Raw genomic sequence first — 16,110 nt, 5'->3', positions numbered from 1 at the left:
ATTGAAAAACCGCACACATATTTATACAATCCAACACTTGATAAACTTCAGATTCATTTTTTTGAGCTAAAGATGCAAAGCAGTGTAGAAGTGTATAATACACAAATAACTTTTATCCCGGTTGAAATTTTGTCTTATAAAATTGGCAGACTTGTAAATACAATTACATCATCATGCACACACGAAGCGGAAGAATCTTTTTGTTTCGAACTTTCACAAAGATATTCCATTACACAACTTAATCGAATACATAATGCGTGGATAAATAAAATATCAAATAGATGGTATACACAATCGAAAGCACATAGTTCACACAGGGAATGTATAAAATTTATGTATGTCTTTTTTCCGAACTTAGCCAATTATCTTTATTGGTATGTATCAACATGTATTAAAGGGCACACGATAGACCCGTGGTTTAGTAGCGTATCAATAATTATGTGGAGGTCACACCAGGGTATACCTACTGGTAAATATTATATGTTTTTATTTTATAGAAAATTGTGTTATAAATATGACTTTATTAAAATGATGTATATTTATGTCAATCTTATAGTAAATATGAGCAGTACTATACATGCTATAGTTAATATATCAAAGCTAATAAGATCATTAATTTGTAACTTTAATAATGGCTTTAGCACATACAATTAACTTATGTAGTCTCAATGTAAACGGCATCGGTTCTAGAGGAAAAAGGAATAGAGTAGTAGAATGGATAAAAGCACAGAAAAGTCAAATTACATTTTTACAAGAAACACATTTTGACGAAAATATTGAAAGAGAAATTAAAAATAAAACAGAATATGAAACTTTTTGCAGTAACGGTACAACAGCTAGTAGGGGTGTAGCTATTTTAATTAAAAAGTCACTGAGCTTTGAATTTATAAATAAATTTAGTGATAGTGAAGGGAGATTTGTACTTATTAATGTGCAATTAAATAATACTATTTTCACATTTTCCAGCATATATGCACCGAACTGTAAAACTTCAAGAAATTCTTTTTTTAAAAAAGTAAGCGATAATTTGAAAGAATACAGTCTTGGTATACATATACTAGGGGGAGATTTTAATGATGCACTTAAACCAATCGATAGAAAGTCTTTATGTCCTGGTAAATTTATTCAACCTGTTAACGGATTAAAGCAATTAATAAAAACTAACAAATTAACGGATGTTTGGAGAAATTTAAACACAAATAAACAGCAATTTACATGGAGAAGAAAGGATAAATCACAAGCTAGTAGAATAGACATGATTTTTATTGGGTCAGAATTTTTACCTCTTATAGAATGGTGTAAAATTAAACCGGCTGTTATACAGTCAACTGATCACCAAAGTGTATTTTTAAATTTTAAGCCAGGGTTATCAGAAAGGGGAAATGGGTATTGGAAAATAAATAACTCAGTATTACAAAATAAAGATTATCAAGAATGTATAAAATGTTTAATTGATAAATATACATTTAAAAAAGACTCAATAGATTGTAGGCTTTTATGGGATGGATTTAAAATCGAGGTAAGGGAAGTAACTACAACTTACTGTAGAAATAAAGCGAAGTTAACAAGAGAGCGAAGGCGTAGTTTAGAAAAAGATCTGGAACAAAAGATGGAACTTATAGATGAGAGAAATAATGATGAAAATCAAAATTTGGAAAAAGAAATTAAAGATATAGAAAAAGAATTAAGTAACATTTATGACGAAAAGGCAAGAGGGGCACAAATTAGATCTAGAGAAAAATGGGTTGAGTTTGGGGAAAAGAACAATTCCTACTTCCTCGGTCTAGAAAAGAAGAGGCAAGTGAAAAAATCAATAAGCAAACTAAAAGGAGAGGATGGGGAATTAATTACTAATCAAGAAAATTTACTCCATGAAATAAAAAATTTCTATGAAAACTTGTATAATGTAAAATCTGCAAATAAAAATTTAACTGAAAAATATATCAATGACACAAAACTAGAAAATCGAGTAGACGAAAAGGATAAACTGATATGCGATGGAAAAGTTACAGTAGAGGAATGCACGCAAGGCATTTATAAAATGAAACTAAATAAATCACCAGGGCTTGATGGTCTAACGGTTGAATTTTATAGACAATTTTGAGATAAACTTAAATTTTTAGTTGTGGATGTTCTAAATACAGGCTACGATAAACAAAGTTTATCATACTCACAACGTACCAGTATATTAACTTTAATATTTAAAAAAGGAGATCCTTTACTTTTGGAAAACTACCGTCCAATTTCACTTCTAAATGTAGATTTTAAACTTTTGTCATATGTTCTAGCTCAAAGATTAAAAAAGGTACTGCCAAAAATTATAAATGAAGACCAAACTGGTTATGTTAAAAATAGATTTATTGGTTTTAATTTGAGACAAATTCAAGATGTAATAGACTACGCAGACACATACAATATTAAGGGGGCATTAGTTTTTGTAGATTTTACAAAAGCGTTCGATTCATTGGAATGGGATTTTATGTTTGGAACATTGAAACATTTTGGTTTTAACGATTCATTTATTAACTGGGTTAAAGCAATGTACACAGATATACAAACATGTGTTATGAACAATGGGTGGGTATCAGAAACTTTCAAAAATTCACGTGGAATAAGACAAGGCTGTCCTTTATCGGCTCTTTTATTTGTTTTGGCTGTTGAAATTATGGCCCAGAGATTAAGAAATAATAAAAATGTAAAAGGAATTAATATAAAATTAGATGGGAAAAGTCATAGTATCAAGATTTCACAATTAGCAGACGACACAACACTATTTTGCAAGGATAAAAACGATGTGGTAGCTGCAATGAACGAAATAGAAATTTTTGGTTCCTTTTCAGGTTTACTACTAAATAGAAATAAAACAGAGGGATTATGGATTGGAAAATTGAAATCTTGTAAAGATAAAATTGTTGGGATTAAGTGGGGAGATAAACCTATTAAAGCTTTAGGGGTGTTTTTCGGACATGATAAAGAAGAATGCAAAAATTTAAACTGGAATAGTAAAATAGAAAAGATGAATAAATTATTTATGATATGGAAAAAACGAAATCTTTCTATTTTAGGAAAAATCCTAATTATAAAGACTTTAATATTGCCTTTGTTTACTTTCTTGGGAAGCGTATGTCTAACCCCAGAAAATTATATAAAAGAAATAGAAAACAGTAGCTATAAATATATTTGGGATGGAAAACCAGACAAGATTAAAAGAAACATGATGATTGGTCCATATGAGAAGGGGGGTCTTAAAATGGTAGACTTTAAAAGTTATTTTGTGGCTTTAAAAGCATCATGGGTAAATAGATTGGTAAATGGTAAACTTGAGACTTGGAAGCTTATACCATTTAAATACTTAAATGTCTCAAACAATATTTTGTCAATATTTAATATGAATTTTAGTGATATCAAATCTTTAAGATATCTTAAAGATATTCCTGTGTTTTATAAAGAAGTAATAAAGTCTTGGAATTTGACTGGCGGGGGGCAAACAAAACAACCAGACACATTTTTTGATATTAGAAAGCAAGTAATATGGGGAAATAAATCTATAAAATTTGATAATAAACCTATTATATTTGAGAACTGGATTAGGAGTGATCTAATTTACATAAATGATATCTTAAATGATAAAATGTCATTATCAGAAATCTACATTCTAAACAAATTAAAGTTCAAAATAAACTGGATCACCGAATTTCAAAAATTAAAAAAATCTATACCAGCAGAATGGATTCAAATTGTTCAAAAAGAGAATTCTGTCAAAACTACAATTAATATTCAGAGAAATAAAATCGTATGGAAAAATAATTTTATTGAGACTACATTATTAACAAATAAAATGTTATACAACTCTTTGGTAAATACAAAACTAGAGTCGTCAATAGGGATAAACAGATGGCTTAAAATCCTACCAATACAAGAAACTCTTAATATGAATTCATTGTACAAATTTATTTTTGAATATATGACTGAAAATAAATTAAAAATATTTAGATGGAAATTATTACATTATATTGTTCCAACTAAAAAACTGTTATTGCAGTGGAAAGTAACTAAGACAGATAAATGTAATTTTTGTAAGCAAGAAGAAGATTATGCTCACTATTTTTTGAAGTGTAGATATTTGAATAAATTTTGGCAAAAAATCTATGAACTCTTTAGAAGAAGTAAAATAGATTTTGATATTAAATTGCAACATCTGGTATTTGGATATAAAATCACAGATAGTAATTATTATTTTCTGAATTATATACTAACAGTATTAAGTTTTTCTATATATAAGTCATACTATGTATCCGAGCAGAGAACAAAAACTGTTGATGTCTTTAGCATTTTTGAAAATGAATTTAATAAAAGATTAGATGCATATAAATCAAGATGTCCAATATTATTGTCAATTAAAAAGAATTTTTAGCATTGATAAATCTCTGCATGAGACAACTATACAACTTTATATTATTTTTTATTACTTAATAAGTTGGATCAGCTGTTTATTTCCCTGGATAATCAGTGGAGTGTAACAGGGTAAATCAAGAGAAGCTTGGACTCTTGGTGAAACTTGTAACAAGCAAGATTAGATGAATAAATATTATTATGTTGTTAAAAAAAAAAAAAAACACAATTAAATATAAGATGAAAACAACATATTAAAAGAAACACTGTAGTACAACACACTCAAAGCTAACAACATTGAAACGTATTGTTTGACAACCACTGCCAAATTCCTAAATGACATATTAAGAAAGATGTAATGGGTTGAATCTGGTTTTACTGCTTACCAAACTTCAAGTTTCTGTGGCAATGTTGAACAATGTCGCTTAAATGAGAAAAAAACTGCGTTACAGGGATACAGTGAAGAAAATTGAAAAGAGATTCAGAACAGATAAACGCAACAATATATAACATTACATTACAACATGCAAACCTCAGAAATATAACATACAATGTCATCTACATTGACGAAAGCACATGACATCCCAAACAGTGACGTGTTTTTGTGGCGTATATATAACTTCAAATTCAAATAAATATATGGAGCAATACCCTTGTTGTTAACAAAACGAGTCCAAAAAGTCTAGTTTAATTAATGATGTGACTTAATCTATGACTAGTGCCACTATATGAATTTAACATAACAATACAAATATTATTTGAAGTCCATTTTCTTTTCGTTAGCTCCACCTGACGTGTCAATAAATAAAACATATTTTGAAGATCAAATATACCTTGAGTGCCATGTTTCCGGCGATCTAGGGCCATACACGTTGATAGACTGGGAACATACATCGAAATCTGGTAAACATATACGATACATAGAAAACACCAAAGACGGTATACTTCAACTTAAGAAAGACGATTATCAAAACAGTGGGATATATATTTGTAGAGTGAACAATAGTATCATCGATATGGATGGAGATTTTCATCAAAAGAAAGCAATTTTCGTAAATTACGAAGGTAATCATATTAAACTTGATTTAACATTTAGTTGGAAATGTTGTATATTTTTAGTTATATATCAAACTGTGTAAACAAACAAATGGACACTTATAGAGATCAAGCAGCCAGCAAAACACACTTTGAATAATAAGAAAACGAAGAAAAAAACACATTCGTAAATTTAAGTTTTAATGCGTTTCAACTTCGTTTTGAATGTGTTTGCTTGCACGTCTATGCCGTACATGTATATAATGATTGAACCCTGTAATAATGGTAAGTGTAAATAGTCTTTTCGTTCTTCGTATGTTTTTGACATCAACATTCTTTGCGTTTAAATGTGCAAGTCAAAGCTTTCCGAATGAAAGTACAAAAAAAATTGAAACGGACGCACAGAAGATTATTTTCATTTTATAGACTTTGATCTGTCAATTTGGTGTTTGCGTTCTCCTTTGGTTTCATGGTTTACATGATGTAAACAAAAATATGATCCTTTTTGGTATATTTTTCTTACCAAAAAATAGCATTTAAATCATTTTAGGTAACGCTTTTGTTAATTCATGAAATATTACAAGTGCATACAAAAGCAGCGGGTTAAAAAGCACCAACATTCGTACTAGCCTGAGATAGTGATGTAACACTACAACATAAAAAGAAACAATACGAAATATCAATTGAAATGGCTTACAGTGATTAAAACGACATATTTTTTCGATGTACATGTTTGAATGTCCCTCTGGTATCTTTCGCCTTGCTTTGTTCGAATAATAAAAACATTTTCAAATCATACGTTTTTTTACATCATAAAACGACTATTTATTTGAAATTGGTCTAGGTTTTTAATTATATTCCAGGGCCGCCAGTGTTTCCTTTCAACAACAGAAAAACGTGGTTTGGTCCTTTAAAAGTGAACGTAACCTTAAAAGTCTTTACATCATCTGATATAACTAGTGCACAAATCCTCCAACGTACGGAACTTCATGGCGAAGAGCAGTCGCCTGGAGTAGTAGGTTTATTGGTAAATTCGACATGTAATGAGCATTTAATATTTCATAATGTCAGTGTCAAACTGCCATGCAACGAAATGATATTCAAATTGACATTGTCTAGGAAAGACAATTGTGGAATTTATTATGCAAAAGTGTGTAATAAATATGGATGTGGTTACTATGACGGTGTTGTTATTTCGACAGGTAATTGTATTTAAGAGTTGTATGTACGGTATATCTATCTTAATTTTTTGGCTTAAGTTCCAATCTATAAATATAAAGTTAACTGTGCTTTTTCGTTTATACTTCACATAATTTGATTAGCAATGCATATACATTTAAATATCTTAATTTGTTTACATATTTTGTAATAATTGATTATGTCATTGTCAAACATTGTCAAATGTTTCATGCATCTTAAGCATGATAACACACTAATACTAATTACATAAAATTCGTTCTATAATACAGGCCATCCAGGATGGAGGCCGAGTAAGTTTGAACTACAACTAAAACATGAGTTTTTTTTTTAGAAAGGGACATACATGTTTGCTTTGCTACGGATCTTTTAAAGAGTTGTTTTTAGAGTTTTCCTAACGTGAAGAGATGCAAAGAGCGTGTAGTTACTGTTTGAAATTGTTTGATATGAACAGAGACTTAGAAAAAAAACTTGCCGTTTTTTGTTCTTTTATTGACTTATTAAAATTTGATATATTTCTCAACACATGACAACATTTTGTCACTTTTAAATTTGGTATACTTCGAGAATGAAACAAATAGCGAATATAAGTCACTTTGAATGTGCCATTGTTCATTTTTCGAAATCATGTTTTCATGGTTTCTAAATATGTTATTGCAGATAGAAATACAAAGAGTGTTCTAAGTAAGTTTTAGAGCTACGAAATTGTACGGACATGTAAAATATAACTGTGTTTAGTAAAAATTGCTTTTTTGTTTGTTCCAATTGATAGGAAGAATCGTTCCGAGGGTTGATATAAAGTTTTAATCAAGATAAGTGAAAAAGGAAATAACAATTAAAAAAAATAAAAAATACGAAACACAAATGTGACAGGAAGTATTGAAAAAACTTTATTTTAGATATGTGTGTAGCCCCGATGACTGAGGCCGAGTCCATAGTGTTTTGCACTGGTTCATCATTCTCTCTTTCCGTAATTTCAAAATAAATGTGATACGGACTTCATATATTGCACTGTTTTTTATGTTAAACGATCTTACACATTGAGCCGATTTCCAGAATATGAGTACTTTATTGAGTTACAGATCAGATCATTATTTTGTACAACTCTGCTGGATTTCGTAACTTTTACAAGACTAAGAAGTTCGGGAAAAAAATATTAGATAAGTTATAGATCAGAGCAACATTTAATTCTGCTCCGATGAGTTTTGTTATTTGAAATTTCTTTATACTTTGAAAATCTCAACTCATTTTTTTTTGGCAGTCCTTTGAAACAATTGTGTCTTGTATTCAAAACAATGAATATGTAGATTCAACTCATTTTTATAATTTGATTAATCAGGAAAACATATATTTCATTTAGAACAGTGCTGTATCATTACCGCTAGTTGATAATAAAGTTACGGACGAAAAAACTGAACTCTAAGATTATAAAAATAAACCACCAAAATAGAACCTTTACAGGCAATTAGAAATTATAATTGTATGAAACATAAATATAAGTTTAATAATTTAAATGTTAGGACATGAGAAAAACACAAAATAATTCAAATGAATATAAAATAATATCTTTATTGCTTTTTCTTGAAATTAATGTGAAATTCACTTAAGGTAATCTTATCTATTTATAATTGCTTTCCAGACAACGACTCAAAATCGACATTTCCACATGGCCGTTGCTGGATAATTATGAGCAGCTTAGTTGGAGGAATTATTTTCATCTGTATTTGCTCGCATATTTACAGTTATTTTAAGCTTGCAAAAACGTACAGAAGCAATAGTCTTCAAATAACAACAGAAGATAACTATGATGAAGTAGAAACTTTGAATTACAATAATGGTGTTTTCGATGATGAACACACCGATGCAAATATAAACAATGAGAACGTATCAAGTATCATCGAAAACAACGATATTATATCAAGGGATGATGTCGTTAGCTCTGATGACAGCTCTTCAATAAAACAATCTGGAGACGGTTATGAAAATCCGTATCAAGCGATGAATACTTTTGATATCGATATGAATCATTATAGTAGTATTGTTTCCTGCGATTATCAAAACACCACAATATGGCAACATTGGGTGTCGTCAAACACACCACGATACTTAAATATTACAATGGATAGTGTCAAAAATCCGTGGCTTGTAATATATAAAAGAAAATAATGGCTTCAATCAAGAAAATAAACAATAAACCAAACATACATCGTATTTGTAATAAATTATTAGGATTTGTCTAATGCTTGATATAATGTCAACGAGATGATTGCACGGAGTACCAAAACTGTTTCCATAATGCAACACAAGCATAGCAAATCTGTGTTTATATAGATTAAACTATTTGTCTTTTTTCTCTTTAATTTAGCAAAAATGTTTACCGAATGCACGTCTTTCAATATATTGAACACTCTCACATATTTTGTAGAGAGATGTTAAATGAATTTAAACAAGAATAGCTTACATGTATTAGTTACTTTTTGAGTATAAAGACGTAGTAAACATGGCAAATCTGTGTATTTAGTGTTCGTCCTTCTTTTATATGTATTGTAAAGAAAACAGTTTGATTAAATACACTCAATCTGACTTTATTCCTTTGTTATACTGGTTATTTCAAGCATTTCTGTCAAGTTTTGTCATAATCAGTTTAACATTTTGATAAAAATCTGCTATAATGTGAGACGACATCTACGACACGATTCGAGCAAAATTTCATTTTTTATATAGATAAAATCGTTAGTTTTCTCGTTTAAAGTGTTTTAGATTGTCATTTGGGGGCCATTTATAGCTGACTATGTGAAATGGGCTTCAATCATTGTTGAAGGCCGTACGCTGCCATATAATTGTTAATTTCTGTATCATCTTGTTCTCTTGTGGAGAGTTGTCTCATTGTCAATCATATAGTGTTGCCCAATAAATGCTAATATGCCTACAATTAGTTGAATAGGATGCATGTTCAAGAGATGACTTTAGAATGATTAATACCACTAATGTCACCTATGTCTGCCTTATAAGGTTTCTTTTGGTCCATTTATACCATCATTTCCTCAACATTTCACCTTCTGAGAAAAAGAATAAAAAATCTTGAGGAGTTACTTTCACTCATTAAGTATAGAAATGTTCACAAGGTCTAAGTTGCATGTACAGCTTCCCATATTAGGTATAATACCACCATTGGTTTTCCCCTATTAGTTTTTGTTAAATTTGCACTTTTTATTTTTTTCTACAGAATACAGAATCATGTCTACGTAACGCAGCGAAAATTGAAGTTTTACGTCAAGACTAATTGAAATCTCCTTGAAGACAATAAACTTTTATTTGGGTAGTTCATTCAACTTGAAGTATTACATTAAAAAGTTGTTTGGTTATTGCTTTGAAAATAATTTCATTTAATTATAACTATATATTTATTAAAGGGTTTCTTTAATAGGAAACATTTTCTATTAAAATAGAATATAGAAATAAGGAAAGAAAAGCTACCCAAAACACTAATCATGGTTTATTCTGTCCACCGATATTTATGGTAGTCTTATTTCGAGGAAATGTTCTCATAAAATGTGTTCTTGAGACTTAATTCACTCAGATTATTTCATTTCTGTATAATATTTAACTTAAAAAGGAAGAAATTTTATCAATCGAGAGTTTTCACAAGGTCAAGTTCATTTACGGCTTCCCATATTAAGTGTAAAACTATTGGATCCCCCCTATTAGTTTTTGTTGAATTTGCACTTTTGAAAAAATTGCGCGAGTTTATATTTGTTTCAAACAAAGAAATACTTGACATGATTAAAGTTTTATCCTGTGCAGTTCTATAGAAAAAAACTTCACATAAAAAATCATTTTAAAGACAATAACCACAACTCGAAGCTACCCATCAAATGTTCACAACTTTTTAACTTGTGTACAAGCTATAGTAACCATGTCACCAAAAATCTCAAAAATATTCTATAAAAACCCCAAATTAGACAGTAATGATGGTTTTATATACCCAAGATGTGTTTTTATGACAAAGTAATGTATTACTGCAATGAAATTTAGGATTATTTATATACAACTGTCAAATTCAAGGGAATAAATTTCACCTATTTTCGTATACAACCGGATGTGACGTACTATGATTTAGTGTCCTAACACATTTATATATAATACTTTTTTCTAATGTTTGTTCACTGAACAAGATATATTAAAGCAATTAGCAGGTACTTGGTTATGATTTACAATATTTTCCCTGCAATGGGTGTGATTTTCTATAGGCAAATTGAAAACATAAAGATCTCTCGCGACAAATGATTAACAAACCGAAAATGAGGATTACTTTTTGAGAATTGATTTGAATACCTCTTCATGTAAACAAATAATGCTTTGATATAACACATACAAAACAAACAATAATTCAATTCAATAATGATTTTATCAATAGCAGATGAGATGTCGAAATATCAAAAAAGGTTGACTTTTTTTTGTGTAACAGATATAACATCTATAAAACATGTTACACAAGCGAAGTCCAGATCCACGATTAATAGGGTTATTATAATAATATGCATGTCAAATAGAAACAAATTGGCATTCAAAGCGCGTTTTTTCTCAAACCAATTTATCATAATATGTTGACTTTCAATCAAAATAGTCCTAGAATATTCAAACAAAATGATATCTTTTTTTTAATACAATATTCTTATTAACAAAACTCTTTTCATACCACGCTTATGTATCAATTTTTTTTTCTATGCAGACAGAGGTCTCATGTGCCATGTTCAAAAAATAAAAGTAAGTTTCCTCTATCAAAGTGTAAATGCTTCGAATGTGTATCCGCTGGTTATGTAGTAGTCAATTAAATTGTATTGCCTCCCCCAATTTTTTTTTTTTTTATTAGTTTTCAAACTACTTTATGAGCGCAATTGTTTTTTGTTTATTGTGACTCTAAGCATTCAGTTTCTTAATTATTGAAATGCAAAACAAATAAATAATTAAGATAATAACAAGTGTAATGGTTACCGGTTTGTCTGTTTTATTCAATATTCTACAGAGCACATCAAAGAAATGTTGTAAAAAGTGGTAAAATGCGAAATTAAAAGTATGGCATTTCTAATTATGCAATCACAGACAGTTGCAGCGCGTCGTTTAGTTTCAGTGATTTTCGCAATTCTGAATGTTATGTTTAGAACGAATAATGAACTACAATACATCCGCTTATATATGACAGCTTGTTTTACATTCGGTATAAATAGGCAACAGTAGTATACCGCTCTTCAAAACTTGTAAATCGATGGGGGAAAAAACAAAATCGGGATAACAAACTAAAACTGCGGCAAACATGTATCATCGATTTCTACCGTACAATGTAAGCTCAACAGAATGACAAATTTAATTTAAGTTTGAAATAAAATGAATCAAGGAAGTTTTTTTAATCAAGAAGCAAAGTATAGTTGATAAGAGCTATAATATATGTTTCAATACAATAATAATAGGTATTGACAAAATACAATTATTTCCCTTTTCCTTTTCTATTGTTTCCGAAATAATAAAGGAAGTACGTTTTATCAAAACCATTAGTTACGCGAACCTTGAAAGGTAACAACACAAAACGATATACACGGTTATGTAAATTATAGGTTTAAAATATCACGCTTTCTATTTTTTGTGTTTTCGGATTATTAGTATTTGAATGTACGGGTTATACTATAAAGAGGGTCATACAAAGTTCTTAAACCTTTTAGCTGTCGATAGATTGGTTATATCCAGTAATTATATAGTCCTCATTTGAACGAGTGCGTTCAGATTATAAAAAAAGATGTAGTATGATTGCCAGTGAGACAACTCGCCACAAGAGACCACAGCATTAAACAACTATAGGTCATCGTACGACCTTCAACAATGGGAAAATGCCCATTCCGCATAGTCAGCAATAAGGGGTCCCGAAATGACAATGTATAACAATTCAAACGAAAAAAATAACGGCCTAAACTGTGGTTAAAAAGAACGAAAATCAAATATGTAACATATTTACAAACGACAACCTCTGAATTACAGGCTCCTGACTTGGGACAGACACATACATGCATAATGTTGCGGGGTTTAACATGTTAACGAATGCCAACCCTCCCCTAATCTGACACATTGGTATAACAAAACAATATAAGAACTAACTATAACGGGTGCTTGTATATCCAAACATCAAAAAGACACCAAGAACAGATCTGAGAGTACTCGCAGTTAACTAAAAAGTAGTTCAACGCCACCACTAACAACTGATACAAAAAAATCATGCATCTAAGACTAAATTATCAATCTATACACGTCCAACATCCAATGGATTTAGTGTAAAGACATCATAAACAGTCGGAGAAAAAACATGAACATGTGTCCAGATAAGGTATCGACAACACGTAAATTTTGATTGCAAAGGTACGTTGAACGTTAACGTTAAAGGGAGTTTTCTCTCCTCTTGTATTTGAAAATACGCGTACGGTTATATAACTCATTAACCAAATATAATCAAGATCTTTGGTCGTTTGATTTGAGATATTTGGTTTTTTACTATGAAATTGATTTCAATGTCATAGCTTAATTTGAAGTTTTCGATATTGACCTTAGTATAGAAAGCAATATATTTTTGGAATCAGCATACAATAAGCTGTCATTTGACCATTGAAATGACATGTTTCGCAATATGTCGCTAAGATATTTCTTATATAGTATCATACAGTTTATGCGCTTTTTCTTTTTATCCATTCTAAATCAAATTCTTTTCTTTTTGTAGGAGTTATCTCCCCGAACACTGTTTTCCTCCGTAACGGTAAGAGAAAGCGACAAATTTATTTATTTGCACTTGACATAAGTGATATGCATTTCTATCTTAAAACCATAAGTAATAGAGACCTAGCGTCTGTTTATGTATGGTCCTTGTTAAAAAAAGGTCAAGTTCAAAAGTCAAGGTCATAATCTAAATTTTGAAAATATTGAAAATTGAAAACCTTTTTAGGTATCGACAAATATTTTTTTACTCAATTGTAAGTTGCGAAAGGTTGTTACATATTAATTTTGGTTGAGAGGGTGCGTAAACAATAAATGGGAGTTTTGGCCTATCTTATATTTAGAAGTATGCGTAAAGTGAAATAACCATTTTCTACATTTGAAAATGCCTGTACCAAGTCAGGAATATGACAGTTCTTGTCCATTCGTTTTTGATGCGTTTTGTTATTTGATTTTGCCATTTGATTATGGATTTTCCGAATTGATTTTTCTCTAAGCTCAGTATTTTTGTGATTTTACTTTTCATTAACCGTACATTATAAAGACCAATGGTCATTTGATTTGAGGTCCTTTGTTAATGACCTTGAAATTTAGGTCAAGGTTATTGGTTGATTGGACGTCCTAGTTTTTCACCTTTGCTATAATGCGTATTTATACATCATAAATCAATAGGATCTAACATTTTAAACTGAAAATATATTGTTATTAATGGCAAGACCTTCAACTGTTCTCTGAACAATTGTTTTTTAATTATGTTACACATCAATATAATATTTATTTGTCATTTAAGGTGGTACCCAACATCTTAACTTAAATTAATTTGGCTCATAAAATTTTCACAAAGTATTTACTTTGACCCTTTGACAAAAATATAAAGAATTCAAAACATTGGAATCAACCGTTTAATCAGAAAAATTACACTGGTTATTTTGCAGTTTGACAAACACTTAATTTGATCATAGAGAAGCTTAATATTTCCAAAACAAAACAAAACAATTAGCTGATTTTACCGAGTTATCTCCCTGTAGTGTTAGGATGTTAGGTACCACCTTAATCTAAGTATGAGAGCTTCTAAATAATTTGCCTGAGTATATTATGGTGAATTAAAGAGTTTAAAGAAATATTGCTATAATAAGTTACAACATTACAAAGAGGAGATTAGTTCTAACCGGTTTTTGATATAGGAGAGACAAACAGTTTTTATTGATTTTTTAAACACTCAGGTTTTTTTTAAAGAAGGCATATGTCTTTTAACATTTCTGTTACAAAATATAAAAGTTATCTAAAATTCAGGAATATACCACGCTCGTCCATATCTCTGATTCCTTTTTCAGCTTTGTCTATACTTTGTTTTCCTTTTGTTTATAAAATGCTCTTTATACTTTTAATCAGCTATGAAATTGTTAAATATATTGGCATCGGGCTTCAATGAAGAGACAATGATTGTCAAAATACACATATGGTGCAGCAAAAATTGGTATCGTTTATGATTCTACATGAATATCAAAATACGTCGTACACATTAAGGAATGGTTGTCAACGCTACATTGATATTGAAACATAAATACCCATTTCCTATTTTTATTGAGTTAAACAGGAAGAATAGATATACAATAAAATGTAAATTGTCAATTGCATACGGAAAAATAAAATGTAAGGTAAGTGATTTGAAATGATGGACACTCAATTAAAAAAAAAGTGATGACATATAATATAGGTATGAGTATTTCGATTTTTTGTTAATTATGCATTTGAAGTTCTCCATATTTATAACGACAGTTAGAGTTTATATATAATGCTTCAAATCCATGTCGAGTTTTAAAACTTATTTCATGATTCACATATATTGTAAATTTTACGTCTTGCCATTTGGAATCTATAACAAATAATTAAAAATCCAAAACAATGGCAATTTCCTTGTTTCCTATTCTATGGTAGAATTTATAGTTTCAAAATGGAGAAAGGAGTTTATATTTGACGATTTACTCGCCTTAAAGTGTCTCTCTCGAAATATCTTACAATATCAGTACAAATTCGATTTTGTAACGGCAAAAAAAAATACAACAACAAAAGACGAGGACAAGAAACAAAAAGCGGAAGCAAACATATGTTGTGACTTCAGAAACTAACAACACCAACACACCAATGCGATTTGGCAAAACAACCGAGAGCAAAATCAGGTGTGAAAATACAGTAGGCATTTCATGCTCTGCATGTGACACCTGTTGCAATGCCAAATGTACATACAAGCCTTTGATATACATGTAGCAAAGCTAGTATGTGCTATGGTATTAGACGACGGAGTTTGTCGCTTAAGTTTACCTCTTTTCCCTAGAAAATTACGCAATTTAAAATTCTGCCATAGATTTTGAAGGGGGAAATGCCATAGATTTATGATGTTTGTGGCATCATTTTTGCAATATATTTGAAATCGGCTATAGATCTGAAACCCATCATAGATTTAAGGTTTACATGTATAACGATTTAAACATGTTGAAATAGACAAGTATATTTTAATATAAATATTTACAATTGATTATCAACTTTATAACTTATATTAAATAAAACTTTCTGCGTATTTTTGTTTTAGACATGTTGGATATAAGGACATTGATTGTCGTTTTCCTGAAAGTTTTACAGGTTATAGGTAATAGTAAAAATGTATAAGTATCAATAGTAATAGTAATAGTTAGCAGTAATTGTAATGATTGAACAAATAATATGGTTTGTCCA

The 16,110-nt window shown here is 29.8% G+C and overlaps 1 protein-coding gene across 1 annotated transcript in view; it reads left to right on the top strand.

The window, feature by feature from the left end:
• The first annotated feature begins 438 nt into the window (after positions 1–438).
• The window catches only part of LOC134701225 (kin of IRRE-like protein 1), a 33,379-nt gene continuing 17,707 nt past the window's right edge, over positions 439–16,110 (top strand). The window contains exons 1-2 of the mRNA XM_063562357.1: positions 439–469; positions 2,124–3,002. Of these exons, the coding sequence (XP_063418427.1) occupies positions 439–469; positions 2,124–3,002 (910 nt within the window). The remainder of the gene's footprint in view (positions 470–2,123; positions 3,003–16,110) is intronic.

This window comes from Mytilus trossulus, unplaced genomic scaffold (genome assembly GCF_036588685.1).
Source record: "Mytilus trossulus isolate FHL-02 unplaced genomic scaffold, PNRI_Mtr1.1.1.hap1 h1tg000234l__unscaffolded, whole genome shotgun sequence".
Lineage (NCBI taxonomy): Eukaryota > Metazoa > Mollusca > Bivalvia > Mytilida > Mytilidae > Mytilus > Mytilus trossulus.
This window is presented reverse-complemented; position numbering and strand designations above follow the sequence as displayed.